The 25,597-nt window shown below is 38.4% G+C and overlaps 1 protein-coding gene across 1 annotated transcript; it reads left to right on the forward strand.

Annotated features, from left to right (window-relative positions):
- The first annotated feature begins 272 nt into the window (after window positions 1-272).
- On the forward strand, window positions 273-25,144 carry ARGLU1 (arginine and glutamate rich 1). The gene is made up of 4 exons (XM_041731086.1): window positions 273-849; window positions 9,185-9,410; window positions 11,701-11,784; window positions 24,271-25,144. The coding sequence occupies exons 1-4, from the start codon at window positions 503-505 to the stop codon at window positions 24,433-24,435; spliced, it is 822 nt and encodes a 273-aa protein (XP_041587020.1). The 5' UTR covers window positions 273-502; the 3' UTR covers window positions 24,436-25,144.
- Window positions 25,145-25,597: the final 453 nt, after the last annotated feature.

Consider the following 25,597-nt stretch of genomic DNA (forward strand, 5'->3'; position numbering starts at 1 on the left):
GAAAATAATGCATCCGTTCCTGCCGAGGTAGGGTTTCATTCTCACCAAAACGCGACGGGTTCATCCGGACGGTGTTGGCATCTCGCCGGAAAGCAGGAGTGCACCAAAAGCTCAGGTGGGGACTCCGGCTCCCGAGCGTCAGGCTGGCGCGGGGCTGGCGGAAGGAGCCGAGTGCGCTCGGAAGCGCTCGCTTCGCCTTCGGCGACCATCGTCAGGGGGCGGGGCCCGCGTAGCGGCGCGTCCCGCGCGGGGCATTGTGGGGAGGGCGGCCGGTGCAGCCGCGGCTGCCATCTTAGCAACTCCTGGCGTTGCGGCCTTGTCGTTGGAGGCGGCCTTCGTGGCGGCCGTCGACCTCAGAGAGCGGTTTAAACTCAGCTGGCTGACAGCTTTCCTTCCCCCGGCCGAGACAGCACGGCCAGCCGGCGTCCGGAGGAGGAAGCGAGGGCAGTGGGACGCGTGCGGGGCCCGAGTCCAGCGGTTAGTCCGAGCGTCGCCCGGAAGGATGGGCCGGTCTCGGAGCCGGAGCTCGTCCCGCTCCAAACACACCAAGAGCAGCAAACACAACAAGAAGCGGAGCCGGTCGCGGTCGCGGTCGCGGGACAAGGAGCGCGTGCGGAAGCGCTCCAAATCCCGGGAGAGCAAACGGAACCGGCGGCGGGAGTCGCGGTCCCGCTCGCGGTCCACCAACACGGCCGTGTCCCGGCGCGAGCGGGACCGGGAGCGCGCCTCGTCCCCGCCCGACCGCATCGACATCTTCGGGCGCACGGTGAGCAAGCGCAGCAGCCTGGACGAGAAGCAGAAGCGAGAGGAGGAGGAGAAGAAAGCGGAGTTCGAGCGGCAGCGAAAAATGTGAGCGCCCGCGGGGGGAGGGGCGGGCAGCCCGGGGGAGGGCGGGGGCAGTGAGGGGCTGGCGGAGCGCCGTGGGGGTGGGGCGAGGGGTCGCGGGGGCGCAGCCTGCGGCGGGACGGACGCGGGAGCCGGCCGGGAGGGAACCCCGCGGGGCTTGCGCAGGAGAGGCTGGAAGCGGGGAAAGCGATTTTGGCGCGAGAGAGGAGCGGAGTGCCGGAAGTAGGAGGTGGGGCTGAGAGCGGGGTGGGGGAGCTGCCCGGGCCGCTGAGGGCGCGTGGTGCGCGAGCCTGCAGACGGGGTGGGCAGCGGTGGCGGGCCCGCAGGTGCAGAGCCCAAAGGAAGTCACCCCCGGGATGCGGGTTGCCGCCGCCCGCAGCGTGCCGGTATCTGGTATCGGAGCGGGCCCCCTCGGGAGTAAGACATGTAGGTGGTCTCACTGTACACCCCCCCCCCCGGCCGAATGCATTTTCCGTTAGCACATTCCTTTTGTTAAAGATGTCGCGGTTGCGTTTCTTTTTTCGAGCGCTGGTCGGTTTTTTTTATTTTATTTTTTTTATTTTGTGAGCTGTACAAACAATGCGCACGCTTGAAGCTTACAGTCCGATGAGTTTTGGTACTTGAGTTCACCTGTTTCACCACCATCCCAGTTAAAACCTACTCCATTTTTATACTTCTTTCCGTTGCTTCATATTCCCTTGTAGTGCAAACTTAAGTGCAGTCCTGTCTTCGTTTTCCCTTTCAGTACACTTTTGTTTAGAAGACGTTTGAATATTTGCTTTTATTTTCGCATTGCTCGTATATGCTCCCTTAATGGAGGGAAAATCAGAGTCATCCATAGTAAGGTTCCCAACTTGAAGTGACTGAGCACAAGTACTTCTGGAAGAGGCACTTCCCAGGTATCTTTAGATTCAAGAGTAGGTGTAAATAATTCCAGAGTCAGGATCTTTTGGTTTTAAAATGCAGGTTTTGTTTTGGTTTAAGACCATGGTCGTGTGATGCTCTGGGTATTCATTTCCCAAAGCCAGGTGGAAAGGTAGAGTTGGTTTGCCAACTCTCACTGCTTAAACCAGCCGTCTTCCTTGGTTCATGTTTAGAAAGCGCTCGTGAGGCGGAAAGTAACTGAATTTAGGGTCTTCCTGAGACAAATACATGTGAATTTTTACATGTTTGGATTTGTGTATTCTAGATTTTCCAGCAGAGTTTGTTTCTAAGAAGCAAAGTAAGGCACAAGACTGTAGCACTAACAATATTACGGAGGAAGCAATACCAGGAGAGCTATTTTGCTGCATACTTTTCCTTTATGTAGAGCTGTTGGTGATCAACATATGAAAACCAAATACAAGTAATAGTTTCCGAACAAACCTTGATTATATAGAATCCAGGTTTTTTTGGTCTGGGACAAGATCCTTAACTGTGAAAATGTAGCTTTTAAATAAATCTCAACAGATGAACGTTTAGAAGCTTACTTAAGGCATCTCTGAGATAATTTTTCCACGTGAAAACAGATGTCCAAAGAGAAATGATTTGCCATTCACTGGAAAGCTAAAACTTGTAGGAAAAATGAAAGGAACCTTGGTATGCAAAGAATAATTAGAAATGTTTAGCAAGCTACACATGAATAGCAGAGACAAAACCCAGGGATTACATGAGAAAATCAGGCAGCTGTACAGTTCCAAGTTGACAGAAGCAGCAAACTACCATTAGCATTAATGAAGGGAGGAGGGGGCAGAGCCAGCAGCCACCTATACACTGAATTCCTCTGTGCCATGCAGTAAGGCTCTCAATACGGTGTAATGTTTTGGGAATAACACAGAGGAAACCATGGAAAGTTACAGGTTTTGGAGCCACAGAAATGGGCATAAATGGCTGTATGTCTACGAGTCTCTGTGGGTTAGCTCATTTCATTCAGCTAATATTTATTGAACATTTAATAAGTGCTGGGCAAGATGCTAGGGACTGTTAATATTAAAGATAATTGAGTTCTCTGAGAACCTTAAAGACTTACAAGTAGCTACATAATAATACAGTGTGGTAAATTCAGTGATGCTCATGTGACTGTAAAAAGGAAGATCTTAGGTAAGCACCTTAGTTCTCCTAAGGAATGGCTGGTAGATTAAGAGACTGTAAGGCATAGGAAGTTACATGGGGCCCAAAGCAGAGTTCCCTCCACCCCTAGATGAATAAAGAGAGGGAGGAGGGCAGAATGGCCTTAAAGTGGGGTAAAACAGTGAATATTGACTGGAAGATGAAGTTACAAAAGTACAAAAATCATGGAGTGACTGGGGAGGTAAATGGTGGGAATCACAAGGAGAGTCTCAAATGCCGTATTAAGAAGCTTGGATTTCATCCTAGAAACAGGAAAAGTTGTAAGGAAGTAAACAGTGTTGTCTCCCCCCCCCCCCCCCAAAAAAAAAAAAAAACAGCACAGAATGCTCTAAAAGGATGGCTATTAGAGTTAGGCTACACAGGAGTAGTGAGGGGGTGGTTATTGGAATGGAAAAGAGGGACAAATTTAAGAAAGGTTTAGTGCAAATAAAACTGAATTGGAACATAAAGGAAATTAAACATTAATGTTGGTAATCATGTTTACCTTGTGGCAGTTGCACTTCAGCTACCAAAATGTTCAAGTAACTATTTGTGTGGTAGACTGATTAAAATGACAGAAAAGGTGGATGGACACAAAGGAGTTTCCGTTTGTTACTTGCACCGTGGGCACTTACATTTGGATATGGTGAGTTTATCAAAGGTTGATGGGGGACACTGAAGCCTAGAGGAAATCTTGAGATTAGATGGAGGCAAAAGAGCAGTTTGTATACAGGACTGCAAGAACCTTAGGGAATGTGTGTTGGAGGAAGCAGAGAAGGGATTTCAGAAGAATGCATAGTGTCAGTGTACCTTGAAAGAGGTTCAGTATGAGATGAGAGATGGTGAGACAGCAGAATTAAAATATTCTCTTGGGTTTAACCAATTAGAAAGTTTGTAGTAATACTAGAAACCAGTTGCTTTGCTCTTTACTGTTGTGAGGCCTTGAATAAATCACCTGTAAGCTTGGTTTCTTATTCCTGAAATGGAGATACGGGTCTTGCTTATTATGAAGATCAGAAATAGTGCATTGGAAGTATCTAGACATAGTTGGCATATAATGGGCATTAGTAAATAATTTGTATGATATACTTTATGTGCATGCAGCCAGATTGAGCCTGGTTGAATTTAAGAAGTGATCTTATGAGTTGCTACATTAAGACAGTGAAAGGCAGACCTTAACATTTAAAAACACTTCTTTTCCTCATTTTTGAATAGCTAATGCATAATGTTGCAAAATTGAGTTCAAAAAGTTCTACCTCTCTAATCTTTCCTGTGTCCCAACCATTCAGTGTAGTTCCCTCTCCTTATCATTTTTTTATGTATTCTTTTGAGATGCTCTGTGCATATCGAAAAAATGAGCAGCTGTGAATGACTTCAGCAAATCAGGAAATGTTAATGGTATAATTTTATTGTAGCCTGTGATAATCTGAGTTTGTGAATATGCTTAGGGTTTAACTGCGTGACAGACTGAGAGCCTTCTAAATTAACGTATCTAAACTGAACTGGGATCTATATGAGTGATTCCTAGAATACTTGAAGAGCTCATTGTGAGAGCAAAAAGCACTTTTTATGAGCAAAGTCAGTATGTGGAACTATGTATTTCATGAAAGTTAGGACTTTAAGACCATGTATTAGGACGTAAGATCTACCTGATGTTAATAAGAACCTGATAAGTTTTTAAAGTGACTATTCTGGGGATCCCTGGGTGGCGTAGCGGTTTAGCGCCTGCCTTTGGCCCAGGGCGCGATCCTGGAGACCCGGGATCGAATCCCACATCAGGCTCCCGGTGCATGGAGCCTGCTTCTCCTCTGCCTGTGTCTCTGCCTCTCTCTCTCTCTCTCACTGTGTGCCTATCATAAATAAATAAAAATTGAAAAAAAAAATAAAGTGACTATTCTGATACTTAAATCTTTCTGCATGGGACCCCTGGGTGGTTCAGCGGTTGAGCCCTGGCCTTCGGCCCAGGGCGTGATCCTGGAGTCCCTGGATCGAGTCCCACATCAGGCTCGCGGCATGGAGCCTGCTTCTCCCTCTGCCTGTGTCTCTGCCTCTCTCTCTCTCTGTGTGTGTGTGTGTGTCTCTCATGAATAAATAAGATCTGTTTTTTTTTTTTTTAAGATTTATTTATTTATGATAGAGAGAGGCAGAGACACAGGAGGAGGGAGAAGCAGGCTCCATGCCGGGAGCCCCACGCAGGATTCAATCCCAGGACTCCAGGATCGTGCCCTGGGCCGAAGGCAGGCGCTAAACCGCTGAGCCACCCAGGGATCGCCATAAATAAAATCTTTTTAAAAAAATCATCTTTCTGCATACTTTTGCCTTTCATATTTGTCCTGGAGAAACCATCTAGGGTAGTATAGTGCTTAAGAGTCTACTTAGGTTGGGAGTCATCTCAGCAAAATGAAATGTGCTGGAGCCCAACTAGTAAACTATTCCCATGCCAGAGGAACCATCAGGGATGTAGCCAGTGACATGGTGTATAAAGCTGTTGGCACAGTATTTGGTACCAAGTAATAAGGAATTAATGCTGCTTGCTGATGTTATGAAGTACTTTCTAGAAGTAATCTCCTAGGGTTGAGTTAGTACATTTTAAAATATTTCTATGTATATTAATATATTTAAAATAATATTACCAGTTGCTGTACAGTCATATCATACTCTGCTGCATTGCCGGGCCTTTGCTGTTTTAATAGTTGCCATTTTAAATGGATTGTGACAGTATTTTTAAAATTCCTGAAAATATGGAGAAAATGGAGGCTTAATGTTATATATACTGATTCCATTGAAAACTTGAAGATTCATTGGTGGCAAAAATTCTTGGCAAGGGAATATATTCAGCAGAGGAGTCTGAGGAAAAGATTAGGGACCCTGAACATCTTTTAAAGTGACAGCTCTTGTGGGAAAAGTTTGAAGGAGTGGATAGGCAGTGACATTAAATGTTTGTCTTCTTTCTATCAGGTGCTAATGACCCAAAGTGTTTGTTGTTGTTGTTGTTGTTCCGTGTGGGGAGAGGGGAATTGAAGCATTATTGAGCATAACTTTTCAGGGCAGAAACTGAAAAATTTCTGTAAAACTTTCTTTCTGATTACTGAAGTAATTTTAACCGTACTAAGAATAACGGCAACAGCAGAAAATTACATTCTTGATAAACTTGTAGGAGAACAAATCTGTTGTGGCATCCTGACCTTGCTTGTCTCCACGTGGGACCCAGTAGCAATTACAATCATGGTGCTATGTCCTGTGGTTCCTCTGGGAACAAAGGGAGATAAGCAGCCTTGTGAGAAACTCCACTAGGGCATTTCTCATCCTCCCAGTTTCTTTTGAGCTTGGGACTTTCCACTTGCCTTCCCCTCTGGGCTATAAAACCACTGAGCTGTCCTTAGATTTGACTGCGTAGCAGCAGAGCAGCCCACTGAATATACCTCTATTGCGTGTCATTTGGCCCTTGTGGTTTGGTGTCCAGGGGTGGCACCAGTCACTGCTCACACCATGCTGACCTGGCTTTTGCTGTAAGTTATAAACTATTTAGGCTTGTTTTCTCCTTACTGACCAAGTCTGTGGAAATGTGGCCCTATTAGCCTTTGTTCTACTGCTATTACTTAGGCACTGCTTGGAAAAAACCCTGAATATGAATCAGGTCTCTTGCATCTTTACCATATTCCTGAGTTGTTTGGCAACTTTTCTACTGATAAGCTAACCCTAAAGCTTTATCCCATTCTTTGCTCCTTTTTGCTTTGTGTTGAAAATTTTATTTTATTTTTTAAAGATTTTATTTATTTATTCACAAGAGACACAGAGAGAGAGAGATAGAGGCAGAGACACAGGCAGAGGGAGAAGCAGGCTCCACGCAGGGAGCCCGACGTGGGACTCCTGGGACTCGATCCTGGGTCTCCAGGATCAGGCCCTGGACTGAAGGCGGCGCCAAACCGCCGAGCCACCGGGCTGTCCTGTCCCTGTGTTGAAAATTTTAATTGAAACTGTTATATATTGTCTTTCAGAGTTGAATTGTACTATTTTTGACCTTTTAAAAAAGTTTCTTTTTCGCCTTCTTTACATTTACTAATGTTGTAAAAACCAACTAGCAAAAGTATATTTGTGCCGGTGGTGTATACTCCTAAAACTTTGTTATGTAAACTTTCCAACGTATGCAGAAGTAGAGCCTGGTCTGCTGAATCTGGTTAATAGGTATTATATATTTTATATTCTCTTTGGATGAAATAGAGAAAATTTCTGTATTTGAAATGTAGTTTGATTTCTACTGAAATCACTGCCTGATTTCTTTTAGTTACTTCTGGCAGTTCATTCTAGTATTGGAGTGGATAGCTATTCTCTTATGCAATTAGATAAAGGTTCCTTGAAACTACCTTAAACTGCATTTTATTGGAAGTTCAAAAGGAAAAGAAGCATAGTTAGGCTTTCGTATCTTTTTAAATAAAAATCACGAATAATGTAGTATTGGGAGGAAATATTTAAGAAACAAGCAACAGAATCTGCAGAATAGGTATCGCATATATCTAGAACCTAAAATAGTTTTTTCAAATAGCTACTATCTCAACAGAAAAACAGCTTATAAATGCAGAAACTGAAATAAATTAGAATGTTAGAAATACTGGTGTTAGTATGGTATCTCTGTGAATACATAACAGGAGTTGAGAATAAAATCACTTGAGTGGGAATTGAATCAACCCCAAAATAGAGTTTAGTTGAAGTGGATTGGGGTGTTTAAAGGTCACTTAGACACTATAAAGTCTTTGCTAAACACATAAATTGAATGACTGGCTCATACATATTTATGAGTCATCAAAAGATATAAAGGTTACAGGTTGTATTTAATTTTGTGGATTGTGAGGAAGTTGAAGCATAACTAATAAATAGGTCTCTTAGGATTTAGATATACTTCTAGAGCCTCTGAATTTATTATTATTAGTTCAGCACAAATTGTCTCAAATAGTGCAGTTCAATAGAAAATACAATGTGAGCTACATCTGTAATTTAAAATTTTCCAGTAGCCACATTAAAAAGAAACCAGTGAAATTAATTTTAGTGTATTCTCGATCTTTCTTAAGATATCATTTTAACATGTAACCAAATAAAAATATTTGTAAGATATTTTTAATATTTTTCATTATGTTAATCTTCAATTCAGACTAGACACATGTGACTGAGTAGCTATCATTTTGGGTATCAGTGGTATGAAATGTGCATGGTTTTCACCTGCGCCTTGATTAATGTCAGTATTTTCAGTGTGGAATTTCATTTTGAGTGATGAAGTTGTTTTATAATATCTAAATGTGATTAAAATAGTTAAAACAGTATCATGCTTCATTGAACTTTTTATTAGAACTGGTGATATATTTTCATCCATTTTCCCATTTCTTGAAGAGTTTTTATTTTTTTATTTTATTTTTTAATTTTTTTTTTTTTTTAGATTTTATTTTTTATTTATTCATGAGAGAGAGAGAGAGGTGGGGGGGGCAGAGACACAGGCAGAGGGAGAAGCAGGCTCCATGCCGGGAGCCCGACTTGGACTTGGGACTTGATCCCGGGACTCCAGGATCGTGCCCTAGGCCAAAGGCAGGCGCTAAACCGCTGAGCCATCCAGGGATCCCCTCTTGAAGAGTTTTTAATTGAAAATCAATTAACCAAAGAAAGAAAAGCTACAGTAAAAGGTGTTAGGTTCAGAACCTGAATTACATTGGTCTGTATTTTCGATAAAAGCTACACTGCATTGCCTTAGCAGTCTGAATCTCTTCAAGTCTGTATTTATGTTGATTTTGCTGGTGGGGGTGAGGTTGGGTGAACTTTATCATCTGAATTGCTTGCTATATAATATTTTCTCCTGACTTCTCTGTAGTTCAGCCCTTGTACTGAGTGCATTGGCAAATGATAAATCCATACACTTAACAGCTTGTTCTTTGATTATAAAGTTGATTGTGACAGTCTAGAAAATAGACTTCTTGTTTCAGATCTCTTCTATAGTTCCTAAATTAAAACTAATTAAGCTCTTTGTGTATGTATATATACTAGTCCTTTTGTATTTAAAAAGACATAGAAAACAAATATTTCATACTCATTTGAATTTCTGTATTCCTTAACATCTTGATATCTAGTATTTCCTTGAATGTTGCATGAAAACGAATTATAAAATACAAAGTCATGCTGAAGGCTTTATAGACTTACAGCTAGTTTTGTTTTCATTGTTCAGTTTACTTATATTATCTAAGTCATTCTTTTCCACTCTGTTTGCTAGTCGGCAGCAGGAAATAGAAGAAAAACTCATCGAGGAAGAAACAGCACGAAGAGTGGAAGAGTTAGTGGCAAAAAGGGTAGAGGAAGAACTGGAGAAAAGGAAGGATGAAATTGAGCGAGAAGTTCTCCGAAGGGTGGAGGAAGCCAAGCGCATCATGGAAAAGCAGTTGCTCGAAGAACTCGAGCGACAGAGACAAGCTGAGCTTGCAGCACAAAAAGCCAGAGAGGTAACGCTCGGTCGTTTGGAAAGTAGAGACAGTCCATGGCAAAACTTTCAGTGTTCGGTGTGCCTCCTGCTCAGTTCAGAAAGAGATGGAATACAGACTCATTCCTTTCTCATCTAAACTTAACATTGCTGCGAAAGTTAATTTTTTAGCCTATTGAGAAGTGTTGACTGATATTTAAAAGTTATTTTCATAAAACGTATTCAAGGATACTTTTTGATTTAATGGAACTGGCTTACATATTTGAGAAGTGTTTGAAACTTTTGCCATGGCTGCAGGACTTAAATTCTTTTTTGGGAGGGTTGGGGGAGACAGGGAGTGGTGAAAGGGAGATGGTTAAAATCCACCTGTGGATATGTATTCTTCTTTTCTGTGTATCATTCTTACTGCCTAGACTGTGAGAGGCTGTTTGCCTTCAGTCAGATTACAAAGAGCAGGGCCTGACATTGAGTGACAGCACCTGCTTTTGATACTTAGGTTTTCTTGCTCTTCTTTTTGTCCTCCTCTATCCTCACCCCTTACCCCGAATCCTGCCTCAACACAATGGACTAATTCTAGCACTCTGATCATAAGGCCCTCCATTTTCCTAATGTGTTTCAAAGAATCTTTTTAGGAAAAATGTCCAGATCATTCATCCACTTTTTTAGTATCTACTAACAACTCCTTTTTTTCTCTAGAGAGTTATGAAGGAACAGGTTGTCCTTGTCTGGAGTCAAGCTAAACACATGATTTGTTTTATCAGCAGCTGGAGCAGAAGTTGAAAATGTCTTTCTGTGAGACAGTAATTTGCTACTGAAGCTTTCTGGCTTATTTGCACTGATTACTCCAGGTTCCTAAAACTCATTGAAAGTCACTGAAACACTCAAGGCAAATTACTTTATGGCACTGAGTGTCCCTTGACATAGTTTGCATAATGAGTATGGATTCCATTGGTGTGTGCCATAGAAAATCCTCTAGTTACATTTTCTTGAACTTAAATATTTGACTCAAAATATGTCTCTCATCATTGTTAATCTTGGTATTATGGACAAGTTGGCATCATATTAAATCTCTCTTGTTTTCCAGTAAGTTTAGCTTTTCTAAATGCATTTTCCCTTGTGCTGTCTTTAAGTAGATACACGTGTCTATATTTGGTAGCTATCACAGACTGTGCAATTGAATGTATGAAATTTTATTTACATCATTGCTTTTAATCATGAAGATAATTTTGGAGTAATGGTGCTGTCTTGTAGCGAGTTATTAATCATAGGAAGATTTTTTTCTCTTCATTTGCTTTTTGTTTCATATTAACAATTTTTTTTTTAACACGGACACTACCCTCTGACAGTCTTTCCAAATATTAAAATCATTTGAATATGTATGCTGTGATCTGAACACTGCCCAAACCATCAAGCAATCTTCATATAGTTTGCATTATAAAACCTCATTAAATTCTCCAATAAAAAAATAAATTACAGAATTTTATTTCCGGACCATGCACCCCTTGGATTCCTGAATTTCAGTTCAGACTGTAGATGACAAGATAAGCTGCCTTTAGAAATTGTCAACATCTGAATGTTAAGTCCATTTTCCCCATGGAAGAGCCCTTAGTTCCATGAAGTATGGATTACCATTTGTATTTTTCACTAACAGTAAATGTATTTTTCTTATTAATTGTTTGCCTTAGGAATGATGAATTACATTTTTTGTTCCTTCTTACCATAAACATCTGCATTCCTCAGCTCAGCCTTCCTTGTATGTTGTTTCTTTATAAATGGTTGAGCTGCTGATGCAGGTATTGCCAAGCTAACAGTACAAATCATTTTAAAGAGGAAGCTGGCGCGTATGGCAGCCGAGGAGCACACTCTGCAGGACACTGGACAAGACAGTAAATATTCAACTTTTAATGCTGATTAAAGGAGTATAGGTAAAGAATACGTAGGTATACATAATTGGTGAGACAAATATTCACTTTATTTATATTTTATATATTATTTTTTAATTTGGTAAATACTATCCAGTTTTGTAGTTGTCCTTGTTGATTTGTGTGATATTAAAGTATTAGTAATAATTGCCAGGAAACTATCATTAGGGAGGGTTTAGTCGGTTGCTGTTTGGACTGGGAGGGATGATTTAAATTTCGTGCTAGAAACAAATTTTAGTGGCTGCACAGTTTATCATTTGTCAGACAGAAGGTGGCTATAAAGCTACCCTCTAAGTCAGATCAAAAAAGTTCAGAGGAAGATTAGTAAATATTTATCAGTAAAAATAAACATTTTATTTTTCTAACATCTAAACATGTCCTCCCCTTTAGGAGGAAGAACGTGCAAAACGTGAGGAGCTAGAGCGAATACTGGAAGAGAATAACCGAAAAATTGCAGAAGCACAAGCCAAACTGGTGTGTATGAAGTGTACATTTGAAAAGTATTTGATGTTTGTTTTACTTTTTCAGAATTTGTGAAATGATTTTGTGCTCAATGGTTGACTTCTAAGTTTTCGGGTCTATTTTCAGAGAGTTGAGAAAAGAACAGGAATGGTTGACTAGATTTTAGCGTGTGTCTTCTGGAGGACTCTATTGGGGTAATCCAGAAATTTACTTAATCTGGAGAAAATTCTAAAATTTGCAGTGGTTTAAAACAGGTTTCCTGGGAGAATTGTACTCTCCCCATCCCAGAGATTTTTCTGTCTTAACCCCATTTACATTTTTATGCCTAAATAATAGCAATGAAAGTTGTGAAGTATTTAAACTAAAATGCAGTATTTCGCTTTACCTTAGTTAGCTTATTACTTACTAATTACTAGGTAAAGTAGATAGCATATGTTTGATAATAAGTGTACCAGGTTAATAAGCTCTTTTCCTATTCTGAGACTGTAATCTAGTAAGGAGTACAGAGGCTGAAGCAGTTATGTTCTAGGGATATAAAAGGTGATGCAGAGAGCAATTTAAACATTTTAATAAGGAAGCCAATGTAAGATACTGAAGTGATTTTTTTTTAAAATAGAAAAAATAATCTCTGCTGCTTCCGTTTTTCTTTTCAGTTCTGTTTTTTAGTATTTCTGAGTTTTTGTTTTCTTTGTTTTTAGCACAGACTAGCATTTAAAGTATAGTAAAGAAGAAAAGATTTTTGGTGTCCTAGGGTTTTCCATTTAAGAGTATGTATTTTGAAGCAGTCTTGGTATGATGAAGAAAGCTAGAATTAAAGGACTGTGGATATAAAGAAGCCAAAGTACAAAAGGAGGATAGGCTTTGGAAGGAAAAAGCTTTCTTTTTCCTATGAAGGTACCATCTAGGAATTCTGCTTCCTCAAGCAGAATATAAGTCAGAGATGGAAGAAAATGTACTTAGGTTGAATGGGAGATGAGTGCTATTTAGTGCCCAGGAATAGAGACATGACCTAGGGTGCGACTCTTGGTTCTAGACATCTTGGAAAACTTTTGTCTAGTTAGAAATATGTTGAGAATAATACAGATAGAGTCATAGAAAGACATTTGCTGCTAAGCCCTACTTTGCCAGGAGAAAGCAAGTTGTAAGCTCCAGGTAAACGATTAAAAAAAAAAAAAATTCTGTGAGTTTATAAAGGCACAGGAAACGATCTGAATTGGTCTAAGAATTAATTGACAGTGGATCCCAGCAAGAACAAGGGCAAAGGTAGACCGTATGTAATGTGTCTTGTAGTTGATAAGAATGTAAAAAGTTAAAATTATGGGGCAATAAGTTCTAAAGCATGATATTTTTAAAGATAGCTTACCCCAGGGAAGAGCAATACCAGAAATACCCTAAACAGCTTAGCATGACACTGTGGATTCTTAGCTAATATTGCTGTCCTATTGTAATGAAAGGAAAGACTTAGCTAATATTGCTGTCCTATTGTAATGAAAGGAAAGACTTAATCCTGCTTTCCCCATGAAAAGATCTTAAAATCTATTAAGGTAGAAAAAGCACTCTGAATGATGATGCACTACGAATGGATGAGGAGTCATTGTAAGATATATCACTACATGTTCATTAATTAGTATGTGATAATCCCTTTTTTAGTGATTCTGCATAAGATGAAAATCTCAGTGCAGGTAGGAGGAATTAAAATGAAAAGTATGAACCTTAATTTTAGTTTAGAAGGTTGAGCTTTGAAAGATAAATACAGTGTGGGTTTTTAAGGCATAGATATTTCCAGAAGGGAGGAACAGTGTAGTTGGTATTTGAAACATTGAACTAGAATTTCCAAGCTGGTGGAATAGAATTTCTCTTAGAACATGATAAAAGATTGGGTAGCACAGTAGTTCAATTTTTGGGTGGCCTGAAATGCCAAGATTGTGACTTCTAGAAGAGAGCTCCTCAACTTGTTAGGCCCTGCCAAGATCCTTTCTGATCCTTTCTGATGACTGTCAGGGTGCCTAGAGAAACTTGGTTGGGCACTTTATATTGCTCTTGGCAGCTTTTTTTGTTTACCCACGTGGACCTTAAAAATAGGACTTTCTGTGTGTCATTACTGGGAAAAGATTAGCAAGCTTATTCTAGAGCAGTGCTTCTCGAGTGGTGGTAATTGGCCAATTTTTGTTCTTTTAATCCTGATTTGTCTCAGACCTCTACTTTTGCAAGATATAATTAAGATGAATTATTAGAAAAATGAGGTCAAGTGGCTATAAAAGCTTCTAAAACACTCCTGGTTTCTGCATATCTTGTTGTGGATCCATTCTGGTTTGCAAACTGTTGCTGATTCATGGGCCATACTTAGACTAGCTCTATTCTAGAATATTTGACTTTGATAGACTATATTGTACAGTAACACTGTTTTGACTGCATGTTATATCAGTAAGACTTTAGTGAAAAGATATCTTGAAGAAAAGGAGTTTGAGAATATTTGGTAAGGATTTGAATGTAACTCATTTTTTTCCTGTGTATGATAAAGTTGGAAGTTTTAAGAAATTATTGTCCATGTTAGAGAAAATTAATTTTTACTTGGTTCTATTGGTAGGGAGTCCATATACTTGCAGGGAAGTCAGAGAAGTCAAGAAAATGTTGCTGCATAAAGATGCCAGGCACAAACAGAGATTTCTTTCAATTTTGTTGTTCATTCCTCATCCTCTCAATTTTGAGCAAGTTCTTTAATCTTTTTACACATGTATTAGGAAATATTACGTGGAATATATTGAATACTCCTTTAGAAGAATATTTAAGAAAGGAAGGGAAGTATGCTAGTATTTTAGAAGCATGGGACTTGTCCTGAGTATGTCAGTAGTGGTAGTTTATCTTGTTGCAACAGCAGTTTTATTTGCTTTATGACATAATAAATATGCTAGAAATGTGGACTGGTTCATGTGATGCATTCTTAACTTCTAGAAGGCAAAGGAGGAAGAGGGAGTAGCCAACCTTAACCTCACATACTCTATATTGAGAAGTTATTATATGTAAAAAAGCAATTTGGAGATAAAAATTGACAAGACGTTAAGTTTTTAAAGTATTTAATGTATTAATGGTAGACCCAAGGACAATCCAAAGAAAAGTTAACAAGTAATATGGAGGTATTTGGTAGTGGTATGGATGTTGTGGGGCAATTGACATAATTGCCCTGGAATGCCTGGTAAATCTTCCTGGAAGAGATGCCCATGAGCCAAGCCTCAGTGGCCAGTTAGGAATTGAATTTATGATGGGGGCAGGACTGTGAGGAAGCTTGGCAAAGGCCTTTCTGGGATTTCATAGCATTAGAAAAAAGGCAAGAGTGTAGGTGCTCTCAGGATGGTGGGCTAGGCAGTAGTAGCTATAGTAGTAAACCAGCTTTCTGTAAGAGTAAGAAGTTTGTGAGATAAGTAATGGTGGATGCAGTTTGAAAGCAGATTAAAGATAGGTTAGAAAAGTTAGTACCCTGAGGGAGATTTCTTAAACATTACAACCATGGAAGTATAATACAACAATTTCTTACAAGTCAGTAAAGAAGACCCAACTCCCTAATTGAAAAAGAAAAGTGGGAGATGTAGAAGAGAATTCACACAAGTGAAAAGTGTCTAATAAATTCTTGAAAATATATCCCAGTCTCCCAACTTCTGTAGGAAAACAAAGAAATGATCTCTTCCTTTTCATTTTCTGTAATACTACATACCAATAGAAAGACTTTTTTTTCCTCATTAACACCAAGTGTTGGCAAGAATAAGGTATAAAGAAGACTTTTTTATATGGTGATGGAGGTAGTTTATAATGGCTATGACCAGTTTAGAAAATGACACTGTATCAGTAAATATCTGGAACCTTAAATCTATTTCTAAGAATCTGGTGAAAACTGAATCAGATACAAATACGGTAATACAAAAAAAAAATTCTCACAATATAATTTAGAATAGTGAAGGTTTTTAGATGAATTATAACATGTGCTTACAGCTGGTTTTTCCTGTAGTCAAAAAGTATTTGGTAATACAGGGGAAATAGCTAAATACAAAACTTATGTATACATTATGATCCTGGTAACTTGAAAAATATATTTGCACATTTTAGTAGATGGAAAATATGCCAAAATGCTAAAAATAGTTATCTCTAATTGGTAGTAGACTTATATGTAACTTTATACTTTTCTCTAGTTTTTTTTTTTTTAATACAACTAACATCACTTTTGTGATCACATAAAAATAATTAGTACAGAAAGTAAATTTAAACCACACTTTGAATGGACTTTTAAGTTGGTCCTTGTTAACAAAAGTTCAGATTGATGGCAGTGATGATCGTAATAAGGAATGCATTAGCTTAGCCACATGGGCTCTCTCAGATGTGAATTCTTACAAGGTGCTCCAGATCAAAGGTAGTTTTTGCTCACATGCCAAATTGTTTGTAAAGATACTTGATTTTATCTGTCCAAAAGGAGGCAGAAGAATATTAATCAACAGACATGCTTAATTTATAAAATCAAACAAGAACTAATAATTCACATGTGGTTTGGCTTGAGTGGACTTGGCCTTTTGGCAGATTGGATTATACTTCTGGGTTAGTATTGGCAGTGCACAACTATCTTCAAATACTTGAGAGGCTGTTGTTGATACAATAGAGAATTTTAATTTTTAAAAAATTAAAAAATAGTTTAAATAGTTAAAAATAGTACCTAAAAAATTTTTTTTTTTGCTCCTCTTTTCCACACAAGTTTTTTTTGTGATGTGCCTGGGAAAAGCCAAGCACAGGTACTATTGTGGTATGTATAAGAATATTACTTACTCAGAAAGTGAGACGGACTTAAGAAAAGTTAACAGGTGTTGTGGAGTTAATTGTCCTTCCAGGAGACTGTATCAGTAGAAAAAAATGATCCTCAAACTATGAATTGGTGAATGAAGGTGGTAGTAGAATGGAACCTGGTTAATTTGCATTTAAATACCTGAACTATAATCAGAGACTGACAACTTCTAATAAAATTAAAAAGTTTACATTATAATGATAAGGTAAAATTAATCTTAACTGGGAAACATTCTTTGAAGTTTTGTTTTGTTTTAAGTTTTCTTTATTTATTTGAGAGTGTAAGCACACAAGCTGGAAGGACAGAGAGAGAGGCAGAATTCCAAGCAGCCTCCATGCTGTGCACTAGGCTGATGTGGGACTTGATCTCACCACCCCAAGAGCATGACCTGAACTGAAATGAAGAGTTGGACGCTTAACCGACTGAGCCACACAGCTGTCCCTGAAATTTTAAATTATCAGCAAATCATAAGTTTGAGACTTACAGTGTATTTCTATTCTTTACTATTGAAAATAGTTTTCTCCTTACCCACTTGCCAAATAGGAAGATTTACCATGTTTCCAAGTGGACTATATGTAAAATGTGTTCCACATACTTAAACCAGATCTCACTTGGCAGTTAAGAGATATCTCTGGATCTCCGGAGAATGCCCCTCCATCCCCAAACAAAAAAACCTATTTATGTGGTATATGTCCGTATTATTTATATATATTATATATAAATATTATATATATAATATATGTCCATATTATTTTTATATATATATAAAGGTAACCATTTATGTAGTATATGTCCACATATTATATATATATATATATATATATAAATGTAACCTTGATTGTTACCTAATGTGGCCCCCAGAAAAGGGCCTTTTTAGGTTAAAGATCTTGAAGAGGTTATCCTGGATTAACAACCTCACTCACATACCATTGTAAGAAGGAAGCAGAGGGAGTTTTTTGTTTTGTTTTGTTTTTTTAACCACACAATGCACACAGGAGAAGGCTGAAGACAGAGAAGAGAGAGATTTGAAGATTCTGGCCTTGAAGATTGGAATGATTGGAATGATGTGAGAAGATGAGGAATCCTGGCAGCCACCAGGAGCTGGAAGAAGCAAGCAATAGACTTTCCCCTAGAGCCTCTTGAGGGAGCATGGCCCTGTTGACACATTGATTGTGGACCAGTGATGCCGATTTCGAACTTCCAACCTCCAGAATAATTTTATGTTATTTTGAACTATATAGTTCGTGGACATTTTTTGCCTAAAAATGTGGAAGTAGTTTTGAAGTTGGATAGTTAGAGGTTGGAAGAATTCTGAGGCACATGATAGAAAATACCTAGGCTGCCTTAAAAAAGACTGTTCATAGAAATATGGACTTTAAAGGTCAGGGCTTAGACACAAATGAGAATGGTACTGAAAACTAGAGGGAAGGAGGTCCTTGTCTAGTGGTAGAAAACCCAGGTGAATTGTGCCCTATGGTTGTGTGGAAGGTGCTTTTTTAAGTGTTGAACTTACATGTGTAACTGAAAGTATTTCTAAGTAAATTGTGGAGTACAGTCTGTTTTCCTCTGGCTGTTTATAGTAAAATTTGAGATCTATTGAGATAAATAGGGGAAATAACTGATAGGTATAAAGGAATGAGCACTTTATGTTTGGAGAAAATTTTATCCTTTCTAGATTACAAAAAATGCTAAAGTTAGTTTTAGTGTTAGAAAAATTCTGGAAAGAAGGCCAAGGGTATGGCTGGACAATCATTTGCTAGGGCTGAAGAGATTGCTCATGTGACTCATAGGTTCCCTGATTTTGTTCTAGTGATAATGATTTGGGACTTCTTTGTCTCTGGAATAAATGTCTGTTCTCTTAAGGTATCCAGTTTATGGTACTTTGTTACAGTGGCTATAGGAAACTAATATAACCAGGAAAAGAATAGGGCATTTATACTAAAGTGAGCGTGTATAAGTTGAAAGAGCTCAGTACTTAGGGTGGTTAGTTCTGATATATGTGCACATTGTAAGAAACAGACAAATATGGCATGGCGCCAACTGTAAATGTTCATTAAATATTTTAATTTGAAATGAAATGGTGGTGAAGTTACGGAAGGATGTTTAGTCAGTGAGAGGCTTGTTTTCAATTGATAAGATAAGCTCATTTAATGTATTTTGGGCAACATTTTTTTTTTAAACTTTCTAGATGTTAGTGTATTGGCATTGTATAGGGTGGCTTGAAGGAAAGAATGTCAACCAGAAACCCACTGAAAGCCCGTCAGAAGATGGGGCTTAAATGGTAAGGTGGAAGTAGAAACTAGAGACAGTATAAACTTGGTGAGCGATAAAGGAGGAGGGGAGTATAAGAGGAAGAAAGTGGAGGAAAGAGCATGGAGAGAAAATCTGGTATAGGAACCGGAGAAGATGTCATCATGCTGACAACCCAGTGTCAGCAGGCATTTAGGAAAATATCCATCAAAGGGAATGAATGCCCGAGACAAACAACTTTTTTGAAAGAAAAAAATTTAGGGTATAGAAGATGCAAAGAACCATATCTGGATGAGATCATTTTTTCTGAAATTTTGGGACATAAATGATAAAATCCTGAAGGTATGAGATTGCTCTTTTGGCAGCATTATCTCCAGAGCTCTGGAGGACAGGGGTTCTTTCTTGTGTTGATTATCCCATGCTGATCTCAACTGTCAGTCCCTTCTTGAGGTTGTTGTCTCCACTCCAGATAATATCGGCTCTCAGGAGACATTATGCAGTGTTGAAGTTCCGAAAATATATTCAAGATTATAAATATATTTAACAATTGGGTAACTAAATTGAGAAGGAAAGGGGCTAGGAGGAGTTGGTGGTATGAATTCTCTTTAGGTGATCGCAAATAATATCCCGTAAGGATAGTATATACTATAAGGAGGTAACTGTCAGAATAACCAAATCACCAGTGGTGGGGATTGCTTTTTTTAATTCTCGAAAGTTTTTTTTAACCTTGTACATTAATAACTTTAGAAAATTTTTTTGGTCCATAGTTTGCTAAGCATCAGAACTAATTATATCAAAATTTTAAATATTTTTTCATTGTTTATATAACGTAGATGTACATTACACTAGTTGTAGAAGGAAAGATGAATCAAAGAATTAAAATCATAAATGTCAGAGTGGAACAGGATGTGTTTCTGGGAAGGTTAAAATGCAGAAATTCACATTTCTGAGTAGTGGCAATATTTCCTAATTGAAATGTTTTTCATTCTTCCCTATCATTTCTGTAATCACTTCTGATAAATATTTCTCTCCTTGTATTTTTAAAATTTTGTGAAATATATATCCATATATATTTTAAGTAGAGAGTAGTAGATTTCAGCATCTTTATTTGCTGAAAGAAACTGCTACTAAGGATCACCTTGATGTATAGTTATAGACAGTGTAAGAAAGAAATGCTTGGAAAAGAGTAAGTTTTTTCAAATTTTATGTATTTGAGGGGGAGACACAGATAGCCAGAAAGAGCACAAGTGGGAAGGAGAGGAAGAAGGAAGAAGCAGGCTCCCAGCTAAGCAGGGAGCCTGATGTGGGGCAGGCTCAGTCTCAGAACCCTGGGATCATGACATGAGCCAAAGGCAGACATACCTAACCAACTCAGCCACCCAGGTTCTCACCCCACCCCACCACCCCAAAGAGTAATTTCAATAACAGAACTAGGACCTCTGGGTAAAGGCAGGCAGGGTGGGGCAAAAGGTACTGGGAGAGTAGATCTTCTGCTAGAATGGTATATTTTGGTTATAGTATTGAATCTCACCAATCACTCTTTGAGTAAGGTGCAGGGGTAAAAAGTCAACTTTGTGAGGGTCCTGGACTTAATGGCTAGAAAGGCCCACTCTAATTTCATGGCTCTCGTATTGTGGATGTTAGCTTCTCTTGGGTCCCCATGTAATCCTTGTAGGAGAACTTAGTATTGTTCATATGTATGAATAGACATGCACATTATGTGTCTCCCCCACCCCCATCCCATTGGAATAGTTCTTTTACACACATTTGAAACAACACAAGGGTAGAGGAGTAGTGGATATTCCGACAAGTGTGGTCATCAGAAAGAAAATGGCATGTCAGACAGATTACAGAGTGATGCTGGAGTTTAGAAGATTACCTAGCAAATTAAGGTAGAAGGTCAGACCTTCTAGATGGATATTCATCATTTGAGAGCCACTATATTAATAAAGTAGATGGCTTTGGGTTTTGCTTAACTAGTCTGTTTTTGTCCCAGTGTGATTGAATAGCGTTTATGCTTCATTTAAAGCTATAATGGAAGAAAGTACAAATGTTTGTACATAAAGATAGGATATTTCCCTGCTTACTTCATTTTTAAAAATCCTTTCATTATCAGATACTTTCAATAGGCAATATATACTTAGTAGTACTAAGGGTGAACCAGAGAAATTAAAGCTCCCCTTCTACACACACACACACACACACACACACACACACACGCACATATTTGTAGACCTAAATGAATTTGAAACTTTCTTTTTCTTTACCCAATCTACAGTTAATTTCAGTGCAGAATTAGTATTTCCTATCTGTTTGAAATGAGTTTGCTTTAAAAAATCTTGTTTGTTTTTAATTTAATCACATCAAATTTATTCTTTAGAAAAATAAAGGGGTTATATCTCTTTTTCCCTATCCACCTACTTTTCACTGCCATGTCCAAAGGTATATTCAATTTTGCCTTTGTTTAGAGTTTAAAATGGAGATTTTGGCAGATACAAATAGGTGTATTTTTATTCTCCCTTTTTTGCAGAGAAACCGCGTACTATATATACTATTTGGGACTTTGCTTTTCTTAACAGTGTAACTTGGGGATTTTTCCATTTCAGATTTAGGGATTCCTATTTTTTGGTGTGTGTGTGTGTGTGTTTTTATTATACAGATGTTCTGCAACTTAATAGTCCCATACTGGGGAATATTTGGCTTTTTCCAGTCTTTTGCAAGCTGTGTTGCATTAGAAAACTTTGTTCAGTTTTGCATGTTACACAAATGTTATTTATAAGATATATTCCAGGAAATTCATTTGCTGGGGGTAAAAGCATTATAATGAAGATAGAACTTTGGTAATTAGTGCCGAAGTACTTTTCATAAGATAGTATTGTGTATCTTTTCAATTTGTCAACATGATAGGGTGAAAACTACTGTGTAATTTTAATTAGATTTCTCTTAAGAGTTAGGTTGTGATGTCCAAGCCTTTTCCTCTTCAAGATTCTAATCTGCTTTCCTAAGGGCTTAGTTAGAACAATAGGGAACAGTGAATCTGGGTATTTATATTTGTAAGCATTTCCCAGGCACATGGACACACACAGTAAGGTTCTTTACCTTGATTTAATTGCACTTGCCAAGCTCTTATTCCAAATGTATGATGATTTGTTAAAACTGGATAAGTAATTGGCACATTAATTCACTAAATGATTATCAGTGGAAGTCTAAGCACAAAAGTGGTGGTTTGAAACGGATGTACAGGTAGGATTTCAGTAGAAGGAAAGAATGGCGTGAGCAAAAGGAGAGGGGGAGGCAGGATAGAAAAGCAAGCATAATTTGAGAAATTATACACAGTGGGAGCCAGATTATAGAAAGTCTTAAATAGTATGCTCATTTGGGAAGTGGGGCCATATTCTATACATGGTGGAAGTCACGGGAAGTTTAAGGGCATGTGAGAATAGAACAATGTTCCAAAAATGGTGAGACTGGTAGCATTCTGCAGGGTGAATGAGGAGACTGGGATGGGAACAAGGAAATTCAGTGAGGTCTCTTAAGGGACGTGGGACCCTGCACTGGTGTGGTGGCCATGGGTATGGGGCTCCAGATGAGACATTGTAGTGGAAAAGGGAAAATAAAGGATGGATTAACCAACTGGTTGGCTGTCTGCTTGTGTCAGGGAAGAGGGAGGAGACAGAAGCAAGTTACAGAATGTGGGTGGTGGTAGGGAAGGTAGTAGAACGAGCTGATTTATTTTAGGGTTAGATTTGAGGGGTATCTTGGACATGTTGAATTTCGAAGGCACCTGGAGGTCTCCCTGGTCTATGTCCAGTAACTATACCTACTCGACAGCTGTAGCTTAGGAAAAGATTCTGAGAGATGGAAGATTTGTTTCACCTCTCTGTTGGGTTTTCCGTCTTGCCTGCCGACCAAATTCTTTCTCTTTAAATTTGATCTTCCTCATCTTTGACCTTTACTTGATTACAGTGGATTTGCCCCACCACCATTTGTCTTCTACCTATTTGTCTACATCACCACCATCCTAAAGTAAAATAAACCTCTTCATGTTACTTACGTATTTTAAAAGCCAGGGTTTTTAAAAATACTTCATGTTGTATACCAGAGTCCATCGCTTTTCCCATCTTCACCATAAAGCCTGTAATGCAGTCACATCGAATGTTACTATTTCTGAGCGAAAAACGTATCAGTGGAGACAAACAGGAGTGATGAGTTGGAGAACCTGAATGTTTTGAACAGCCAGTATCTCATATTCAAGAATATGTGGGAGAGGAGAAAATTTTTAAAAGACCTAATAATTAATAAGTTCAAGTGAACAGAAGAATGAATAAAGAGATCATTAAGCATTGTAGTTCTGACCATCTAGAAAATAATTTTAGTAAAATAATGGAGATGGAAGCAATGACTTTAAAATCTGACTTTTGAAAATAGGAAAGCATTTAGAGGATGCAGTGAATGTTTTAAGATGAAGGTCAGATGGGAAACAAAGGAAAACAGTGATCACTGAGATTTAAAAACTCAAGGTTAGAGCAGCTTCTCTCAACCTTGGCCCATTTGGGGTTGGATAATTCTTTGTTCTGATGGCTGACCTGTGCATTGTAGGATGTTTAATATTTAATAACATGCCTGTCCTCTGCCCACTAGATGCCCACTAGATAGGGGTAGAGCTACACCTCTGTGAGAAATAAGGAAGTGAGCATGGAGTTTCTGGGAGGCCAAAGGAGAAGCTTGAGGAGGGAGAATGAGAATGGCCTACATTTTTTTCGATAAAGATGGAAAATGCATAGACAGCCCAGGAAAAGAGTTGGTTCCCTGGACTTGTGAGGTAGTTGAGGCACTGCCAAAGTTAACTACACCAGTGTCTGCTGCTGAAACGGAAAAGCATTCTCTAGTCAGCGAGTTGAAAGATTGTGAATTTTTTTGTCTTGAGAGAAAGGGGTCTTTAGTATTTCTTGGTTATACATTGACAATGTAATGTAGCCCCAGTAGAGGTTTTTTCCTATAACTTTTTGTCTTTAACTGTGAATCTAATAATTGGTAGATAACCTGTTCTTTGAGGACATTGATGCCTTGGTTCGTAATTGCCAGTCTTCATCTGACACACTGAAAGTGTAGATAAAATAGGTAATTGGGCAAAATCTATTCTGATCTTAAGACAGGATTTTAGAAATTTCCATTTTCAAAGTATGTGCTTTTTTGTGATTTTTTTAAACATATTTTCATAAAACCACATCAGAAACTATATGTAGAATTAGTAAGGAGTTCTATTCTAATTCCTCTGTTTCGTCCTTGATCGCTTTATCGCTTTGTGTGTGCACGAAGGCAGATTTCATTCAACATGGTGTCGTCTGTAAGCTGTCATCCCCCAGTATTGTTAGTACAAGACATGATATTCAGAGAAAGTTTTAATGTTCACTTTTAACTTTCAGGCTGAAGAGCAGTTGAGAATTGTTGAAGAACAAAGAAAGATTCATGAGGAAAGGATGAAACTAGAACAAGAGCGGCAACGTCAACAAAAAGAAGAACAAAAAATTATCCTGGGCAAGGGCAAGTCCAGGCCCAAACTGTCCTTCTCTTTAAAGACCCAGGATTAAACTGCAAACTCTGAACTTTTTACAAAGAAAAATGGAAAAACTTTGTATGGTAGCTTCATGTTGAAGTGGTTTTTTGTTTTTTTTGTTTGTTTGTTTTTTTGGTTTTTTTTTTTGTTTGTTTTTTTTTGTTTTTTTTTTTAATTTGGAAAATCTGGAAAACTTAGCTTGTTCTAATAGGGGCTATGCTCTGCATTCCTCCCCCTCCCCCCCCTTTAACTTCCATTAAGTCAGATCCTTATCAGATCATTATTGTCTTCTAGAAAGTGATCTATTTTTCATCTGTTTGGATTCTTCATTAGTGATCCGCAGAAGAGCAGATCACTTTGTAAACTGTGGATGGTCTGATAAGTTTCTACTGGCCCATTGACTTCAGAGTTATACTCTGCCTATTACATCATAATGCTGGTTTTGCTGACTTTTTGTTTTTTTATATATTTATAAAAAAAGAAAAAGTTGGAAATTGCATTGGAAGCTCCCAGGGTGTTACTGGACCTGTGTGGTGTATTGTTAACCAGTGTCCTTGTGATACCGTTGCTCTTGATGTTCCTGATACAGGTAAGGAAACAGTCGGTCAGCTCTGGTACAAGATATATATACAGTTCAGTATTGTCTCTGTTCAGTTTGTTTTTATTTCATTGACAAAGTCAAACCAGCATTCCCCATTGTGTAAATAAATGATTTTGCTGAATAAAGTAAAGTCTTAAATTCATATGTCGAAGCAATTTTTTTTAAAGTTCTGTTAAGTCTTGAGGGTGGTTTACTTTTTGATGGTCAACAGTTTAGAAATCATAGAACTATGCTATATTTCCTCATTTATACTTTTAACATAGGATTTATATGTACATTAAATATACTCATGAACTAGTATTTAATGGCTATTTTTACAAATACCTAATACCTAATTTATGCTGCTATGGCAATTAAGACATCAGTATTACCTTTAAGAAAGACTAAGCACCCAGAAGAATTAAAATCTCAATCCTGTGCCTCTGTTTTAGGATATAAGTATTTACTGCCACAAATTATACTTAATAAAGACTAGAAAAATGCTTCTGAAAACTTAGAAAATCTTAGATGACTTTCAAAGTGGGCCATCAGAAAGAACTTAGCTTTGTACTTCACAAAAGGCTAAGGTAGTCAAATCCTCTTCGTTGTAGGGTGC

This window comes from Vulpes lagopus, chromosome 16, assembly GCF_018345385.1.
Source record: "Vulpes lagopus strain Blue_001 chromosome 16, ASM1834538v1, whole genome shotgun sequence".
Taxonomy (NCBI): domain Eukaryota; kingdom Metazoa; phylum Chordata; class Mammalia; order Carnivora; family Canidae; genus Vulpes; species Vulpes lagopus.

Excerpts from the sequence above, each read along its gene's own strand:
- ARGLU1 (XM_041731086.1), top strand. The coding sequence starts at position 503 with ATGGGCCGGTCTCGGAGCCGGAGCTCGTCCCGCTCCAAACACACCAAG. Across the intron at positions 9,411-11,700 it reads CAGCACAAAAAGCCAGAGAG|GAGGAAGAACGTGCAAAACG; the intron begins GTAACGCTCGGT and ends CCTCCCCTTTAG. Across the intron at positions 11,785-24,270 it reads CAGAAGCACAAGCCAAACTG|GCTGAAGAGCAGTTGAGAAT; the intron begins GTGTGTATGAAG and ends TTTAACTTTCAG.